The sequence below is a fragment of the Eucyclogobius newberryi genome, unplaced genomic scaffold (assembly GCF_026437365.1).
Source record: "Eucyclogobius newberryi isolate DKJ021-1_F unplaced genomic scaffold, fEucNew1.0.hap1 SCAF_2, whole genome shotgun sequence".
Taxonomy (NCBI): domain Eukaryota; kingdom Metazoa; phylum Chordata; class Actinopteri; order Gobiiformes; family Gobiidae; genus Eucyclogobius; species Eucyclogobius newberryi.
This window is the reverse complement of record NW_027315834.1, coordinates 15,345,697-15,359,495: the sequence shown is the minus strand read 5'-3', so window position 1 is coordinate 15,359,495 and position 13,799 is coordinate 15,345,697. Positions and strand designations below refer to the sequence as shown.

General features: G+C 40.2%; 2 protein-coding genes across 10 annotated transcripts in view; both read right to left on the bottom strand.

The window, feature by feature from the left end:
- Positions 1-971: 971 nt before the first annotated feature.
- cyb5r3 (cytochrome b5 reductase 3) lies at positions 972-3,026 on the bottom strand. Its single transcript, XM_072453685.1, has 9 exons — positions 2,851-3,026; positions 2,503-2,628; positions 2,365-2,437; positions 2,092-2,198; positions 1,894-2,023; positions 1,732-1,815; positions 1,516-1,601; positions 1,324-1,423; positions 972-1,151 (listed from the first exon to the last, which is right to left on the bottom strand). The coding sequence occupies exons 1-9, from the start codon at positions 2,869-2,871 to the stop codon at positions 979-981; spliced, it is 900 nt and encodes a 299-aa protein (XP_072309786.1). The 5' UTR covers positions 2,872-3,026; the 3' UTR covers positions 972-978.
- Positions 3,027-3,697: 671 nt separating this feature from the next.
- The window catches only part of syt1a (synaptotagmin Ia), a 108,502-nt gene continuing 98,400 nt past the window's right edge, over positions 3,698-13,799 (bottom strand). For all 9 annotated transcript variants that reach the window (XM_072453674.1, XM_072453675.1, XM_072453672.1 and 6 more), the window contains 2 exons: positions 10,050-10,183; positions 3,698-7,178 (listed from right to left, as the gene is read on the bottom strand). In XM_072453674.1, the coding sequence (XP_072309775.1) occupies positions 6,972-7,178; positions 10,050-10,183 (341 nt within the window). In that variant the 3' untranslated portion in view covers positions 3,698-6,971. The remainder of the gene's footprint in view (positions 7,179-10,049; positions 10,184-13,799) is intronic.

Below are 13,799 nucleotides of genomic sequence, written 5' to 3'. Positions count from 1 at the left end.
AGTTGGAGTGGTGCAGGAGGCATCACACACTCACTCTGGCCTTTTCAGAAGTCAAAAGTGCTCAGTCGCCACCTCGTGTTAGCAAAAAGCCCAGGATTGTTAAGATTCCAGTAAAGTTTTCTTTACTAATAAATCTTAAATAATCCAGACATTCTAATGAGTTAATAGTCATAACCCAAGGGTATGTTCACATCTCCACTGGTTTTGTTCTGGCTTTCACTGCTTGGTATTCTAATGGTGGAAGCCATTTTTGGGGACAATTGAGTTTTTTTCAGCTACCACACAACTTACATATTTGGTTCAATTACATAAAACATCAATTATATTATGTGGCCATGGAACTGGGATTGCACTTATGTTCCTGATTTTATTTTTCCTTAATGGCTTTTGTAAAACATGTATACATCCAATTACCCAGTGCATGCTTGATATATACATTTTTACCAATAAAGAAAATGTACTTAATGTATCTTGTAATTACTGTAAAACAGACAAACGGTCATGTAGATCTTTTGTTTATGCATACGAGTACATTGCTGCCACATGTGTGTATATGCACATGTCTATATACACATACAACACAGTGAAATGTTCAAATATACCCAGAAAATAGCACAGCAGCCATGATACATTACAAAATAAAGCAGTCAAATTCTCTGCATAAAAGCTCTGCAAATGTTAAGGCACTCAAAAGCAGAAGAGTCGTAAAGCCCCGCCCACTGTGTAACTGAAATAAGGCTTCAGTAAGACAGGGCACATCAAATTTGGCTTTTCTGTTTCCTTGCATCCATAAACTTAATGACAGATCGTCCATACCAGAACACTTACTACTGACACAAATTGGTCCACACTTTCCTTTCCATTGTATTCAGTTTCCCCACTGTGGGACAAATAAAGGTTCTCTTTATACACAAGACTGAGTAAATATGACAGTGCAACAGGTTATGTTTAAGGGCTGTGATGAAACACCCTTTATCCTCAGAAGATGAATCTGCGGCTCTCCGAGTGCCCTACTTTGTCCAGGTTGGGACTACAAGCAAACTGGATCATGGGCGGTGGTCCACACATCAGAATCAGGCTGTCTTCACTGGGGACGGGCAGATGCTCCCTTACCATGTCCTCATTAATGAAACCCTGACTGTACTCCCAATCTGAAAAACAGAGCGTCCAGCTGAATTACACAGCTCAATGTACACCACTTCATAATAGAAACAGAACCACGTCATGCATTTTACTGTTAACATGTTATACAAAAACTAAGCTACTGCACAGACGTTTACAATCAGAGCGTCTCATTTCTGCTTAGCTAATGCCATCACTGACCGGCAGGTGCTTTATCCACAGTGAACCACAGCTTAAAGCGGTCTGGGTTGTTTATTTGTATCTCCTCCAGCTCCGGTCGCAGAAGGATATCTTTCTCACTCTATTTGTGTAAACGGATGAAAAATAAGAGAAAGAAATGTCAAACAAGATATAGATATATAGATACATATTAGGATCAACAAGGATACCTACCTGGTTTGCGAACAACAGGTGGCATATGGTTTTATCCTGGGGGTCTTTCATCACTGCTGTGATGATTTGTAGCATAGGTGTGATTCCTGGGGGAAAAAAAAATCTAAGCAAGACAAAAATGCATTCATTCTGAGGTCAATCTAATATAGAACATCAAAGTCTAACATGTCTCTGTTATAAAGTTAAGCCTGGAATGAAATGCTATTAAACATGTACCTGTCCCTCCAGCTATCATGCCAAGATGTTTGGCCGTTTTTGTTTCAGCAGGAGCCTTCTTCTCTGGTTGGACAGCAAACACTCCTGTAGAAAAGATTCAGGAATTCACCATCTATAACATTCCTCAATGAAATAAAGTGAGATTCTTTAAGAGGGTCTTACCTTTTCCCTTGTACACAAGAAGACCACTCGGCCCCCTGAAGTCAATAGTGTCATTGATTTTCAGGCTCTCCAAATACTGACTCATCTTTCCACCCTCGGGGAATTTAGGGTGAACATCTTTGAAGTAAATCTGTAGGCAAAGCAAATACATAAGAGTTTCATTTCATCTCACTTTCAGAAGCACATGACCAGGTTTACCTTCACCACCAGATCCACAAAGCCTTTGTCATCGTCACTGGACACAGGAGTGTACGGACGCACTACTAGTTTGCCATCTATTCTGCCAGACAAGTAGATGTGCTGACCTGGAGGCACACGTGATAAACACTTTATTGTTACTCTGAATTGACGTTATGTAAATAATATAATATAATATAATATAATATAATATAATATATATATATATATATATATATATATATATATATATATATATATATATATATATATATATATATAAATAATATTTACCGATGGGGAGACCAAGGACATGGTCAGGCGAAGGAAGAGCAAAGCGAAACTTTCTTGTGTCATGGCTCACAATCTTAACATGGAAAGACAACAGTTAAAGTTATAACCACAAAAAGAATAATCTTAGCAATCTATTACCTCTTTGTCAACCAGACGTAGGGCATATTTAATGTTGGGGTCTTGTAAGGTAATGGCAGGTCTCCGCTTTCCAAAAAGAAGCCTGAAAATGAAGTTCATGACATTATCCACGCTCCCGCGGATCAGCTGCAATGACATAAAACCCGGGTCATTTAATTTAATTTAATAAAATATGCACATCCATGGTTACAGTGTGTGTTTAAGTAAACATGTTTAATTCTGAGTGGGATTCATGAGTCATACACATTCCTGTGGCCATGTTGCTGTGAATATGGCAAAAGCAAACATCATTTCTGTAACTAACAGGCAAATGCATGAATTAAGACAAGCAAAATAACCTTAACTTACGCTTATGAGATAGGACAACATGTTGCTCCGTCAGACAAAGTAAAGTTCTTGCATAAATAGAAAATCCTTCAGTGAGAAGTAACTGCGTGGAGCCGAACTGTCACTGTGCTAGCAGTTGCTAAGCTAATGTATCGCATGCTCCAACATCCGGTTTGCGCTGAAAAAATAAAAGGCTCTTAAAAAGGCTTTATTTAAATATAATATGTTGGTGCAATTTGTATTTTACCTTGTTTAGCCGCAAATTTTTACTTTAAAGTGCAATCCTTATTGGTAATTAGTATTGATCTATGACATAAGTGTCTCATCATTTAGGCGTGTTCGGATAAGAAAAACTGCGCAGATCAATTCGGTGTTGATCGACGGCGGAGTTTCCGGTTTAACTCTATTGGTCTACACAAGACTGCTGGGCGTTTCTCTGAGTTCTCATTGGTCCATGGACTTGCGTTGGTCACGTCCAGATGAGGCGCAGATAAAGAGAGGAACACTAATCATTAATCGCTGTAGAAAGTCTTTACGCTCACGCGCTGTTGTGGCCGGTAGATGGCAGTATTGGCTCGTGTACCAGGGCGTCCTGTCAGATCCATGGATCAGTCACATCCACGACTGAACTGGTACTTCATCCGGAGATCTTAAGGACCAGGACCAAGCAGGTTTGATGCGTTTGAATCAGAACATGAGTGCAGACGCACGAATACACCCATGCACCGTTTAACATCAGGCTACTTATGCCAAAAGCATCATATTCACATTCTTATTAGTGCTATAGTGCAGGTTCTATTCATAGAATAGTTTATTTACTACAAATGTGTTGCAATTTTCGTTGCAAAAACAAATCCATTGAGTCAAGTTCTGTATCAACAGGAAATAAAACATTTTATTGATCATTTGTGTATATGAAGTTATATAACAACAGTCAGAAAACTCCACAGAGTTAATCACTACACAAAGTGAAACAAAACTGTAAAACACCTCATAAAAATGAAGGTATACACAGCAAATAACTGTCAGCAGCCCATCAAGGCGGGCAATATGGCAGGAAAACACCCCAAACAGTTTTACAAGAGTACAGAGAAAAATTTCACACACAAAATACTCAAGCAGGCAGTTGATATACACAAAGGCAACTAGGATCTTTCTACAGCATCAGATTCTAATACTTTACACAGCTTTGTTTGTAAAAGGTCAGTGTGGCATTTGTTGGTCTCACTGGAAAGAATCATTAGTTCCTTGTTGCAGAGCGCTTATACGTTATTTTACAAGACAGGATTGGAGTTTATGCATGCACACTTTGGTGGGGACGTTGTCATGACTGTAGCATTGCAATGCAGTGCAGGTAATGGCTTATACTTCAGAGGACCTCCACACACCTTCTGCAATGCTACTCATTACTCAAATCCCTGAATATTCAAAACATTGATTTATGTCAGTTTAATTGTAATTGTTTCATCCGATTAGTTGAAATTGTGCATTTATATTCACACAGGATTCATCTATATCTGTGAACACAAAGCCTATTTATAGCTGAAGCTGTTCTAAACGTCATGAATGTACACAAGTAAAATAAATTAAATCTCTATATGATATGAATACATTTGAAAAGTCAGAACAAAAAGTGCAAAGTACATATAATCTCAACGTAAAAGAAATCCACACCAACAGTTTCATACTGTACATTCATCTCAAATATAAAAAGGGATTCTGACTCAATAAGAAAAAATAACACAAAATAAAGGTTCTTACAATCCATGAACGTAAACAACAGGATGAAGTACAGTTCATGGATGATCTTTGTGGTCATTTTCAAGACACTTTCGTCTAGATACATTTGGACTGGACTTTGTATATATTTACATGCCATTTGGAGGGGCTTTAAAATATAGCATCTAGTTTGGTGTAACTAATACTCCCTGAAACTCCTGATGCTGGAACTGTGTGCAAGAAGAGAAACAAACCTGTAAAAATGGAGGAAAACCTACAAAGAGGTCAAATGATGTCAAGCTCCAACCTACAGGCTGAATCTGAGTCTGTCTGCCCTGTTGTCATATGTATTTTTGTTATGCCTCTCCTCATTCTCCCTCTCTCGCTTTCTCTCTCTCTCTGCATGTAGAAGGGAAAATGGATTTAAACGCTATACGACATCACTAGAGAACAGACTGTATCGCTACCTACTGATAAATCTACATCTCTAAGCACACACGGCAGTCACAGTGATACACAAAGCAGTCCTCGAGAGACTCTCGTGGAATGACGAGTAGCTTTTTCATAATAGCGCTATCAACTACACAGTAACATTGAAAACATTTATACGTCCTCCTGAAGCTATAGCGTTGAGTATATGCAAGAGGTTCCTCCGAGACTTCAAGGGTTCCTTCTTTAGATCGGGACGTCATAGACTAATCGCCTACATAGACCATAAACTTTTACGGTTTTCTCGTTTCGCGCACCAACAACGAAAACAAAAACTAACTGATTTGTCTTTACTTTCCCATTTTCAGCTGATTGAGCAGGTGGGAGCGCCTCCTGCTGGCAGAAGGAAGAAAGCCACCACACCGAGCAGCGCTTCGTACAAGGTCAACAAACAAGTTCAAAGACACCCAGTGCAATAGAGCAGCCGCGCGAAAGGTAAATTGGCAGTTTTAACACGGCTAGCGCTATTGTCACTGTTCAGAAGGCAACGGAAAGCAAAGAGACTGCGACTGAGGGCACCGGTGCAGCCAAAGACGTCGCCAACGCTACGTCCACTGTGGGAAGTGGCAGTGTGCACGACGAGAGGCCCTCCCGCGCGAGAGACGCCTCTCAGAAAATGGCAGTGTTTTGTTTTTATTTCAAAATTCACCTCACATTAAGTCAGTTAACTGTCGTCTACAGCAATCCCACGTGTAGGTCTTGATTGAAGGCAAGGGCGCCGGTCACCTTTGTGTACAGGGACGGCCCCCCCAGTGCCAAAAAGATCACTCCCACCTTTTCGAGCCTTTTACTAAAGATTGTAAAAAAATCATGCAGGTTACGAAAAATAGTCAAGACGCTAAATTGCTTTAAAAATATTAATCTTTAAAGAGTCTCTCAAAACGTAGATTTTCTTCCTCTGACCCCGGGCGAAGTGCAGGACACCTCTAACAATGACAAGGCTGTTCAAAGTAAGAAGTTACAACTACGAGCGTTAAGGACACAATGGCTACAAGTTGGTGCTTTTTTAAAAAAACAGGATTTCTCTTCTTTTTTTCTTTTCGTCAAAAGGCGTAGAGTATTATTTGGGTCTACTTTTGTGGTTTGATATGTAAAACAAATGAAAAATTACCCTCCAGATTCTGCCAGACAATTAAAAAAAAATAAAACATAAAAACAAAAATGGGATGCTAACTGATCTGCGTTGACTTTTACCAGCTCGCATCGATTTAACAGAGGTTTTTCCGAGTACAAAACGTTGTAATAAATCATGTGCTTCAATAATTTCCAGCAGCATCATTTTGTCCTACAGAACCATAGTAGTTAATGGCCTTTACTACAGTGAATCATCTTAATACAACGTGTGTATAAAGCCAAAACATTGTCCTTTACAATGTCGGTATATTTCCACTAGCATCTCGTAGGTCGGAATTGTCGTGGAATGCAGTCGTTTTCATAACCTGGGATATACATTATATTAGATTTCCTCTATATCTGCTTTTACATAATTTAAAATAGAACATCTTATTAAAAACATCAAGATATACACAGATTAGGAAACGGGTAACAACATACAAACACATAAACTAGAAATCATTTTGTCTGCATACTTATATATACAACTGTGGTACAATAAACTCTTTCAGTCATGCGCTATCTATACAGATCATATTGCTTAAAAGAAGGGGCTTTTGGTCAGGGGCCAACTGGGTCATGGCGATGGAAAACCAAACCGGGTGAAAAAACAAGCGATAAAGGAATGAGTGTCGTAGAAAACAAAGAGTCGGAGGCCACGGGGAACGAGAACGAGTCATGTCGTGGGTAGACTTAAGGGGGCAGTAGAGCACGGACGTGGGTGGAGGGGGCAGATTACATAAATGGGCCTATATATCACTGAGGTATTTACACATACTGGCTAAAGTGTACTACAAGGCAGGTGCAGAAAGGGCCCCTGTCTATTTCTTGGTGGAGAGCTGCGCGTCCACCTCCTCCTCCGGCTTCAGCACGTGCCACTGGGCGATGGGTCTCCTGGGGTTGGCCAGCATGTCGGACCAGTGGCGCAGCTCTGTCCCCGAGCTGTTCAGGCCCACAAAGACCTTCCCGATCGCGTCGTTCTTGCCGATCTTGTCATAGTCCAGAACAGTTATAACAACCTGCACTTTCTGTGGAGACAAGAGAGGGGAGGGACGAGAGAGAGAGAGAGCGGGGAAGGTCAAAGCGAGAAAAAGATGTCCAATAAGAATCATTTCATAGAGCGAAGCTAAAAGTGCACAATGTAAGTTCTCTGGTGATGGATCCACCCGCTGCTTGTCTCCACAGAGATGTTTACTCATCTTTACTCACTGTTTCAGGGCAAAAAGATATGTGTTTATGAATAAATGCAGGAAAGATGAGAGTAATGCCAAAAGCTGCTGGTGGATTCACACAAAAGTTACAAATCGAAACTTTAAAAATCTGTTTTTGCAATTGGAGAGCAGCTCATTTCATATAGAAATCCTACTGCCTTCAAAAAACACACATTTAGTAAAGTAAAGTATGTCAAATAAAACTAAGCTTGTTCTTCCATTACCACGTGGAGTTATTATTCTAGCTCCGAGCAGTGTTTCAGTGTCGACATTCACTGGCCAGACAAGTACTAACTTTAGTATTTAAATGTATCTGTTAGTGCCAAACACTTTGATTGCACACATTTCTGGGACGCGGGACAAACGGAGTAACAAGAGCGTTAATCTCCAGGAGAAGAATGTAAATTGATTGGCTGCGGTTGTGAGAGAACAATGAAGACATTTGCTCCAGTGCGCGGCCACTTCTAACTGTCATACTGAGATTTTAAACTACATTTTTAAACTAGGAAAGACTCAAAACTACTTAAAACACATGGTCTATACATACAAGTCCCTTTTACCGTCTCCATTATCAAAGGAATCAATTATCCTACAACCCAATGCTTTCTTTGGGACAACTGAACCAAATTGTGTGTGAGTTTTGTCGAAGTTTATATCTAAAAACTAATTACCGAGGACCAGGTTTAAGTGGATGAAATGTTTAGCGCGAGTCGATAGAAAGAGATTAATTTGCAGCTCTTTATTTCCAGTGGAACCTACGTAGCTGCCAGCAAATTGATGAACAAATTAAACAGCATCAGTTCTCTAAAACATAATGACTTCGTAATTAAAAATCCCCGAAGCACTTTTAAATCAGATCTAGTGCTGCATAAGCCCAAAAGAGGTAATGTTGATTATGAAGATGCTTTACTGTGTTTAATAAGTAATGGATTGCTGAGATTTGTAATTAGATTGTAGCGGTTTTCAACTTCTAGAATTAAATGCATCTAATTGATTCAAAGTTTTTTATTCATTTAGAAATACTTGTTGAGCCTTGGGGTGGTGGTGGGATGAGACACGGAAAATGTGAGCAGACTTGGTTAGAGTAGATTGGGATTGCAACCGTCTAAAGTCAATCTGAGGTTTGTGGATGGAAAAAGTGTAATTTTCAGTTAATAAATTTACTTCAATAATGTCACGCCTGAGAAGATTTAAAATGTTTCAAAACATTCAGAAACGATTTGGGCTGGGAATCAATAGAAAATAATTAGACGTAATAATCACAAATCTGAGGATTCAGGATCTTTTTGGCCCAGAACAAAAAACAGACTCTTATTAATTGCAGTTTATCACAATCAAATTCTTCAGTTTGGCCTGGGCCTATGAACAAATACAATTAAAAGTAGTTTATGTCATAACGTTCATTCATTAAGTAGGTTTTCAATTAGGTCCACACATATGATGTTGAAATGAATCCAGTCCGTGTAACATTCATGCCTCTTTGTTCTTAAGTCATAAAGCCTCTGAGGCTTCTGTGACTCGACACAGAAGATACTTCATAATAACATTAAAATAACGCGCACGTAGAACTAAATTTAGTTGCATCACAGTCGCTCTGTGTAAAGTCCAGTTTTAGTTCAGTCCCAAAACATCCAAGACGGCAGCAGTAAAGCAGAGAGTAAAGTCTTTTTTATATCCTATGTGAAAATATAGGCAATTGCTTGATTTTCCATCTGTTTTCTTCAGTAAATGCATTTGTGTCAATAAAAGAGCCTCTCAGATCTTGACTCTTTCATTGGTTTGTGCATAAAGCCATGAACTGACACAACACAGAGCCTCAAAGCACTGCAAATGAGCTCTTCTCTCCTCTCAGCTCCCTCTGTCTCTCCTCTCCTCCTCTCAGCTCTCTCTGTCTCTCCTCTCAGCTCCCTCTGTCTCTCCTCTCCTCCTCTCAGCTCTCTGTCTCTCCTCTCAGCTCTCTCTGTCTCTCCTCTCCTCTCAGTTCTCTCCTCTCCTCCTCTCAGCTCTCTCTGTCTCTCCCCTCAGCTCCCTCTGTCTCTCCTCTCCTCCTCTCAGTTCTCTCCTCTCCTCCTCTCAGCTCTCTCTGTCTCTCCCCTCAGCTCCCTCTGTCTCTCCTCTCCTCCTCTCAGTTCTCTCCTCTCCTCCTCTCAGCTCTCTCTGTCTCTCCCCTCAGCTCCCTCTGTCTCTCCTCTCCTCCTCTCAGTTCTCTCCTCTCCTCCTCTCAGCTCTCTCTGTCTCTCCTCTCAGCTCTCTCTGTCTCTCCTCTCAGCTCTCTCTGTCTCTCCTCTCAGCTCTCTGTCTCTCCTCTCAGCTCCCTCTGTCTCTCCTCTCCTCCTCTCAGTTCTCTCCTCTCCTCCTCTCAGCTCTCTGTCTCTCCTCTCAGCTCCCTCCGGCTCTCCCCTCCCCCCCACTCCCACCCCAGGCACAGCTCTGCTCCCCCCCAAACAGGCGCACCCCACACTTTGAGAAGCTCTGTTCTAGGTAAAGCGATAACATCTCCATGGAGACAAGCAGGCGGAGAAAAGTTGTTCATCTTATTCCAGAAGCCCGTCAGGGCGTTGCCATACGACCTTCTTCCTGTTGTATTAGTTAACATAGAGCCAAGGTCAATAGAGCTCCTCCTCTCTGGTACGTTTCATTACCACCACTTCCTCACAGTAAGTAAACACATGATCACTGATGTCATACCTGAATTTGTTCAAACGGGACTTCAAAGCTAAAGGACTCGTTGTAGTAAGGGTTGAGCGTGTTCTTCTTGATTGTCGTTTTCTTCTTCTTCAGCCTCTTGCCGTTTTGCATCAGGTGGATCTTCACATATGGATCTGCAAGAGAAAACACCAGGGCTCATATCGCTGTAATAGGCCAACACTGCTCCCCTGTATGACTTTATGTGTTTACGTCAGTCAGCTAAACCAATTCATTCGAGAGCCTCATTTTCCATCTGTCCAGGCCATCTCGAGTGGCACATAGTGATCTCTCTTCCCGTCCTTATCCACTCTGAGGCAATCAGGTAAAGTGTGCGTGTCTGACAACAGTCCGGTGATTCGGGGTGTTTGACACTACTGCTGATTTGTTTAGCTTCATCAAACTGGTCCAACTGGATGTTTTGTGTGTCTGCTTAATGAACAACTACAAAAGGCCAGATGCGTAAGCACTTGTTGCTTTAAGAAGGTGATTATTGTGCCACTTTTTCTTCTCGTGATTACATGTTTTTTTTTTCCATGCACGGCAATTTTGGAGTAGCAAAGGAATAATTAACAACATCAAAGTTTCAATCACGACGGCAGAACAAAAGCTGTTATCTTAAGTAATGCCCATGAATTATCAATGCAATGTAATTTCACACAGAAGAAAAATACTTTGTTCCACCAAATGGGGAAATGTAAGTAAACAAATGTCACTCGTGATTAATTTTTATAGAAGAAAGATTTAATTTATGTCAAGATTTAAATCCATCCACAGCTTTAGCAAGTTCAAAACATAAGTGTCTTTTTTTGGACCAAAGACAAAACTTCTGTTTTACAGAGAGTCAGAAATGAAGACCAAAGACAAACGCATCAAACACATTTCACAAAGGCGCCAGCACGTGTCAGGTGTCTCCTTGTATTGGTGAGTGGCTCTGAATAAATATAATGCAACAGCTGAATAGAATTATGCAAGATAACCACTTCTAACGCTGAAAGAGCCGAAAAGAGGAGACACCTGTGGCACCACATCGCTGCTATCCAGCCACTTCTTATCTTTGTGGCCAGCAGATGAGGGCTTGGCATTATTGAGTTCTGGGAGGCTCAGCGTTGCTCATATCCGGCCCATTTTGCCGTTTCATCCCAGACGGATGTAATCTCTGCCATTTTATGGGTGAATAGCAGGGCTTGTGAGCTCTTCTTCACATGTATGTGTGCGACGCACAAGCCCCAGGGACACACATTATAGACCACAATCTAGGCCTTAGTTTTATGAAGCAATGTGTTCAACTAAACTGAAGATTATAGTATTATATACATATATATTTATTATACTTTACAATTTTAGGTCGTACGTGATGATCTGTTATGTAATGATAATTAGACAATCAGTCTCTAATGTTGTAAGCTGCCATAACACACAGTCCACTACAGACTCTAGTTTACCCTCGACCTTTTGAGAAAGATGAACAATCTCATTTGTGCAATAAGTATCTTAATTATGTAAAGGTTTGGGATCCCTCTGCAACAGTTCCTTAGCTCATTACATACATCTTTGCTATCGATCACGCTGACTCAAACCTGAAAGAACACACCAGAACACAACTGTATTCTGTGTTCCCTAATTAATGTTAAATGGCTTTCATCTCTTAGGGCTTTGCATCATAAATGTTTTGCGCCTCAATGAATTTGAGAGAGTTTCCAAATGATGAAAACAAATAGAGCCTGCAGCTCAGAAAGATCAGTACTTTGGTGGTTCATTATCACAGTCACGCAGTGATATGCTCCCATAGGGGCTTTTAACCTGTTCAAGTGTCAGCTAACGTCCCTGGGAAACAAGGGCAGAGATGAGCAGAAGCTCGGCCTGAGAACTTCAGCTTCAGACACTTAGCTTTAAACGTATGAGTCACCTTTAGTGGTGCACATGCTGGGATACAAGGCTAGCTGGGATACTGTACATGTACCATTCCAACCAGACAATAAGCCAGAGTGTGACGGGTGTGAGAGCAGCAGATAACATGATACAAGAAGGAGGTGGAGGATTGTTGACTCTGTGGTTTGTGTTACAGTAGAACGCTCGCGTCACACACTACACAACAGACTAATGCACAATCCACCAGACTTTTAAGATGACTGGAGACATGATTGTGGACTGCTAATGAACACACACACAAACAGAGAAACGGCGCAGAAGAAGAGACGTGAAGTTGAAATTAGTCTGAGGCGACGGCTAAAGAGCATGCTGTTGTAGACATCAACCGTACGAATCGTATCGGAGTATTTTTGAACAAACCAAATAGTCTTTCAGGGTGTGGGTGAGAACACAGCATGGGGGTACATTTGGAGGGTGATTCACTAAGGACCAATGAAAAGAATTATTTCTGATTATACATTGGTTAATGGTAATACCCACATCCTCCTCTGTGATCCATAATTAGGCACGGTAAACAGGATGACAATAGAGCAGAAGGCTGATCCTGGGCCATCAATTACTTGTCCTCCTCCTTAAGGCGCCTTGCGGATGGAGGCTAATTATTGTTGTTAAGGACCTGCACATTATTTCATCAATCTGCTGCTCTTATAAGAACACATTCACAGAACCAGGATCTCCAATCTGCAACAATCCAAAATGCTCGTGCAATTCAGATGATTTCGAGTTGTTGTAATTAGAACTGTGTGGCAGAATTCTAGACTCATGCAGCTCAATCTCTGCTGGCGTTTGCACCCAACTCATACAATGTTTCAGAAAAGCACAGGTCTTATCGGGAATGTATAAAGGCTGCTTTTCCTACAACCGAATATCTGCTCACGGAGCCCGAATGTGAGCTGCTGCCTTTTAATGTGCACTATATTACTCTTCGGCGGGACACTCAGGCCAAGATGGAAGAGCGTCCGTTGGGCAGAAAGCAAATGGACCCAGGTGTATGGTAATTGCACCAAAAAGAGCCGAGGCGAGAGAATAGAGTGCGCTGGGAATTTGAAATGAAGTCTCTTTAGAAAGTCAAGGAGGGGATGGAGCAGTGGAGAGTAGGAGACTGTCTCAATCCCCATTATTTCATTAAGAAGTCATTTCAGGTGGAGGTGTGGCAGTTTGTCAGTGGCAGGAAGTAAAAAATTGAATGTAAAACATAGTAAATGGGTCCTATCACAGCCAAGTGCACATAATAAAATAAAATTAAACACAATGAAAGAACAGATACAAAATAAACCAAAAAATGCCTAATACCAAAAATGTTGTTTTCTATTGTCCAGGGTTCATATTGATTGTAATTGGAGTAATTAATTTAATTCATACAGTATGATGTCAATCCACCTGAAATGTGGTAATATGTGCCTGTAACATTTTGATTGACGTAATACACACACAAAATTAAAAAACTATAAAATTAACTTCAAAAGCTCAGATATATATAACTGATGAGAATAGAGTGTTTATTTTTCCATTATTATTAGTAGTAGTAGTATTATCTTGTCTTACGCTAGCTGTTTTTTATTTTATTTTATATATTATATATTATATTTTATATATTATATTTTATATTTTATATTTTATATTTTATATTTTATATTTTATATTTTATATTTTATATTTTATATTTTATTATTTATTTTTTATTTTTTATTTTTTATTTTTATCTTTATTTATTTTTCCTCTCCATCCCTTGTTGGGAAATGTGAGGTTTTGTCTATAGGAGTTTTTGTTTATAAGAGTTCTTCTATTGAGAGTTTTTTTCAAACTTCCTATAAGTTATCT

Coding starts and splice junctions, on each gene's coding strand:
- cyb5r3 (XM_072453685.1), bottom strand. CDS start 2,871: ATGTTGTCCTATCTCATAAGC. Junction 2,438..2,502: donor TACGTCTGGTTGACAAAGAG/GTAATAGATTGC, acceptor TTCCATGTTAAG/ATTGTGAGCCATGACACAAG. Junction 1,424..1,515: donor ACCTGTTGTTCGCAAACCAG/GTAGGTATCCTT, acceptor TTACACAAATAG/AGTGAGAAAGATATCCTTCT.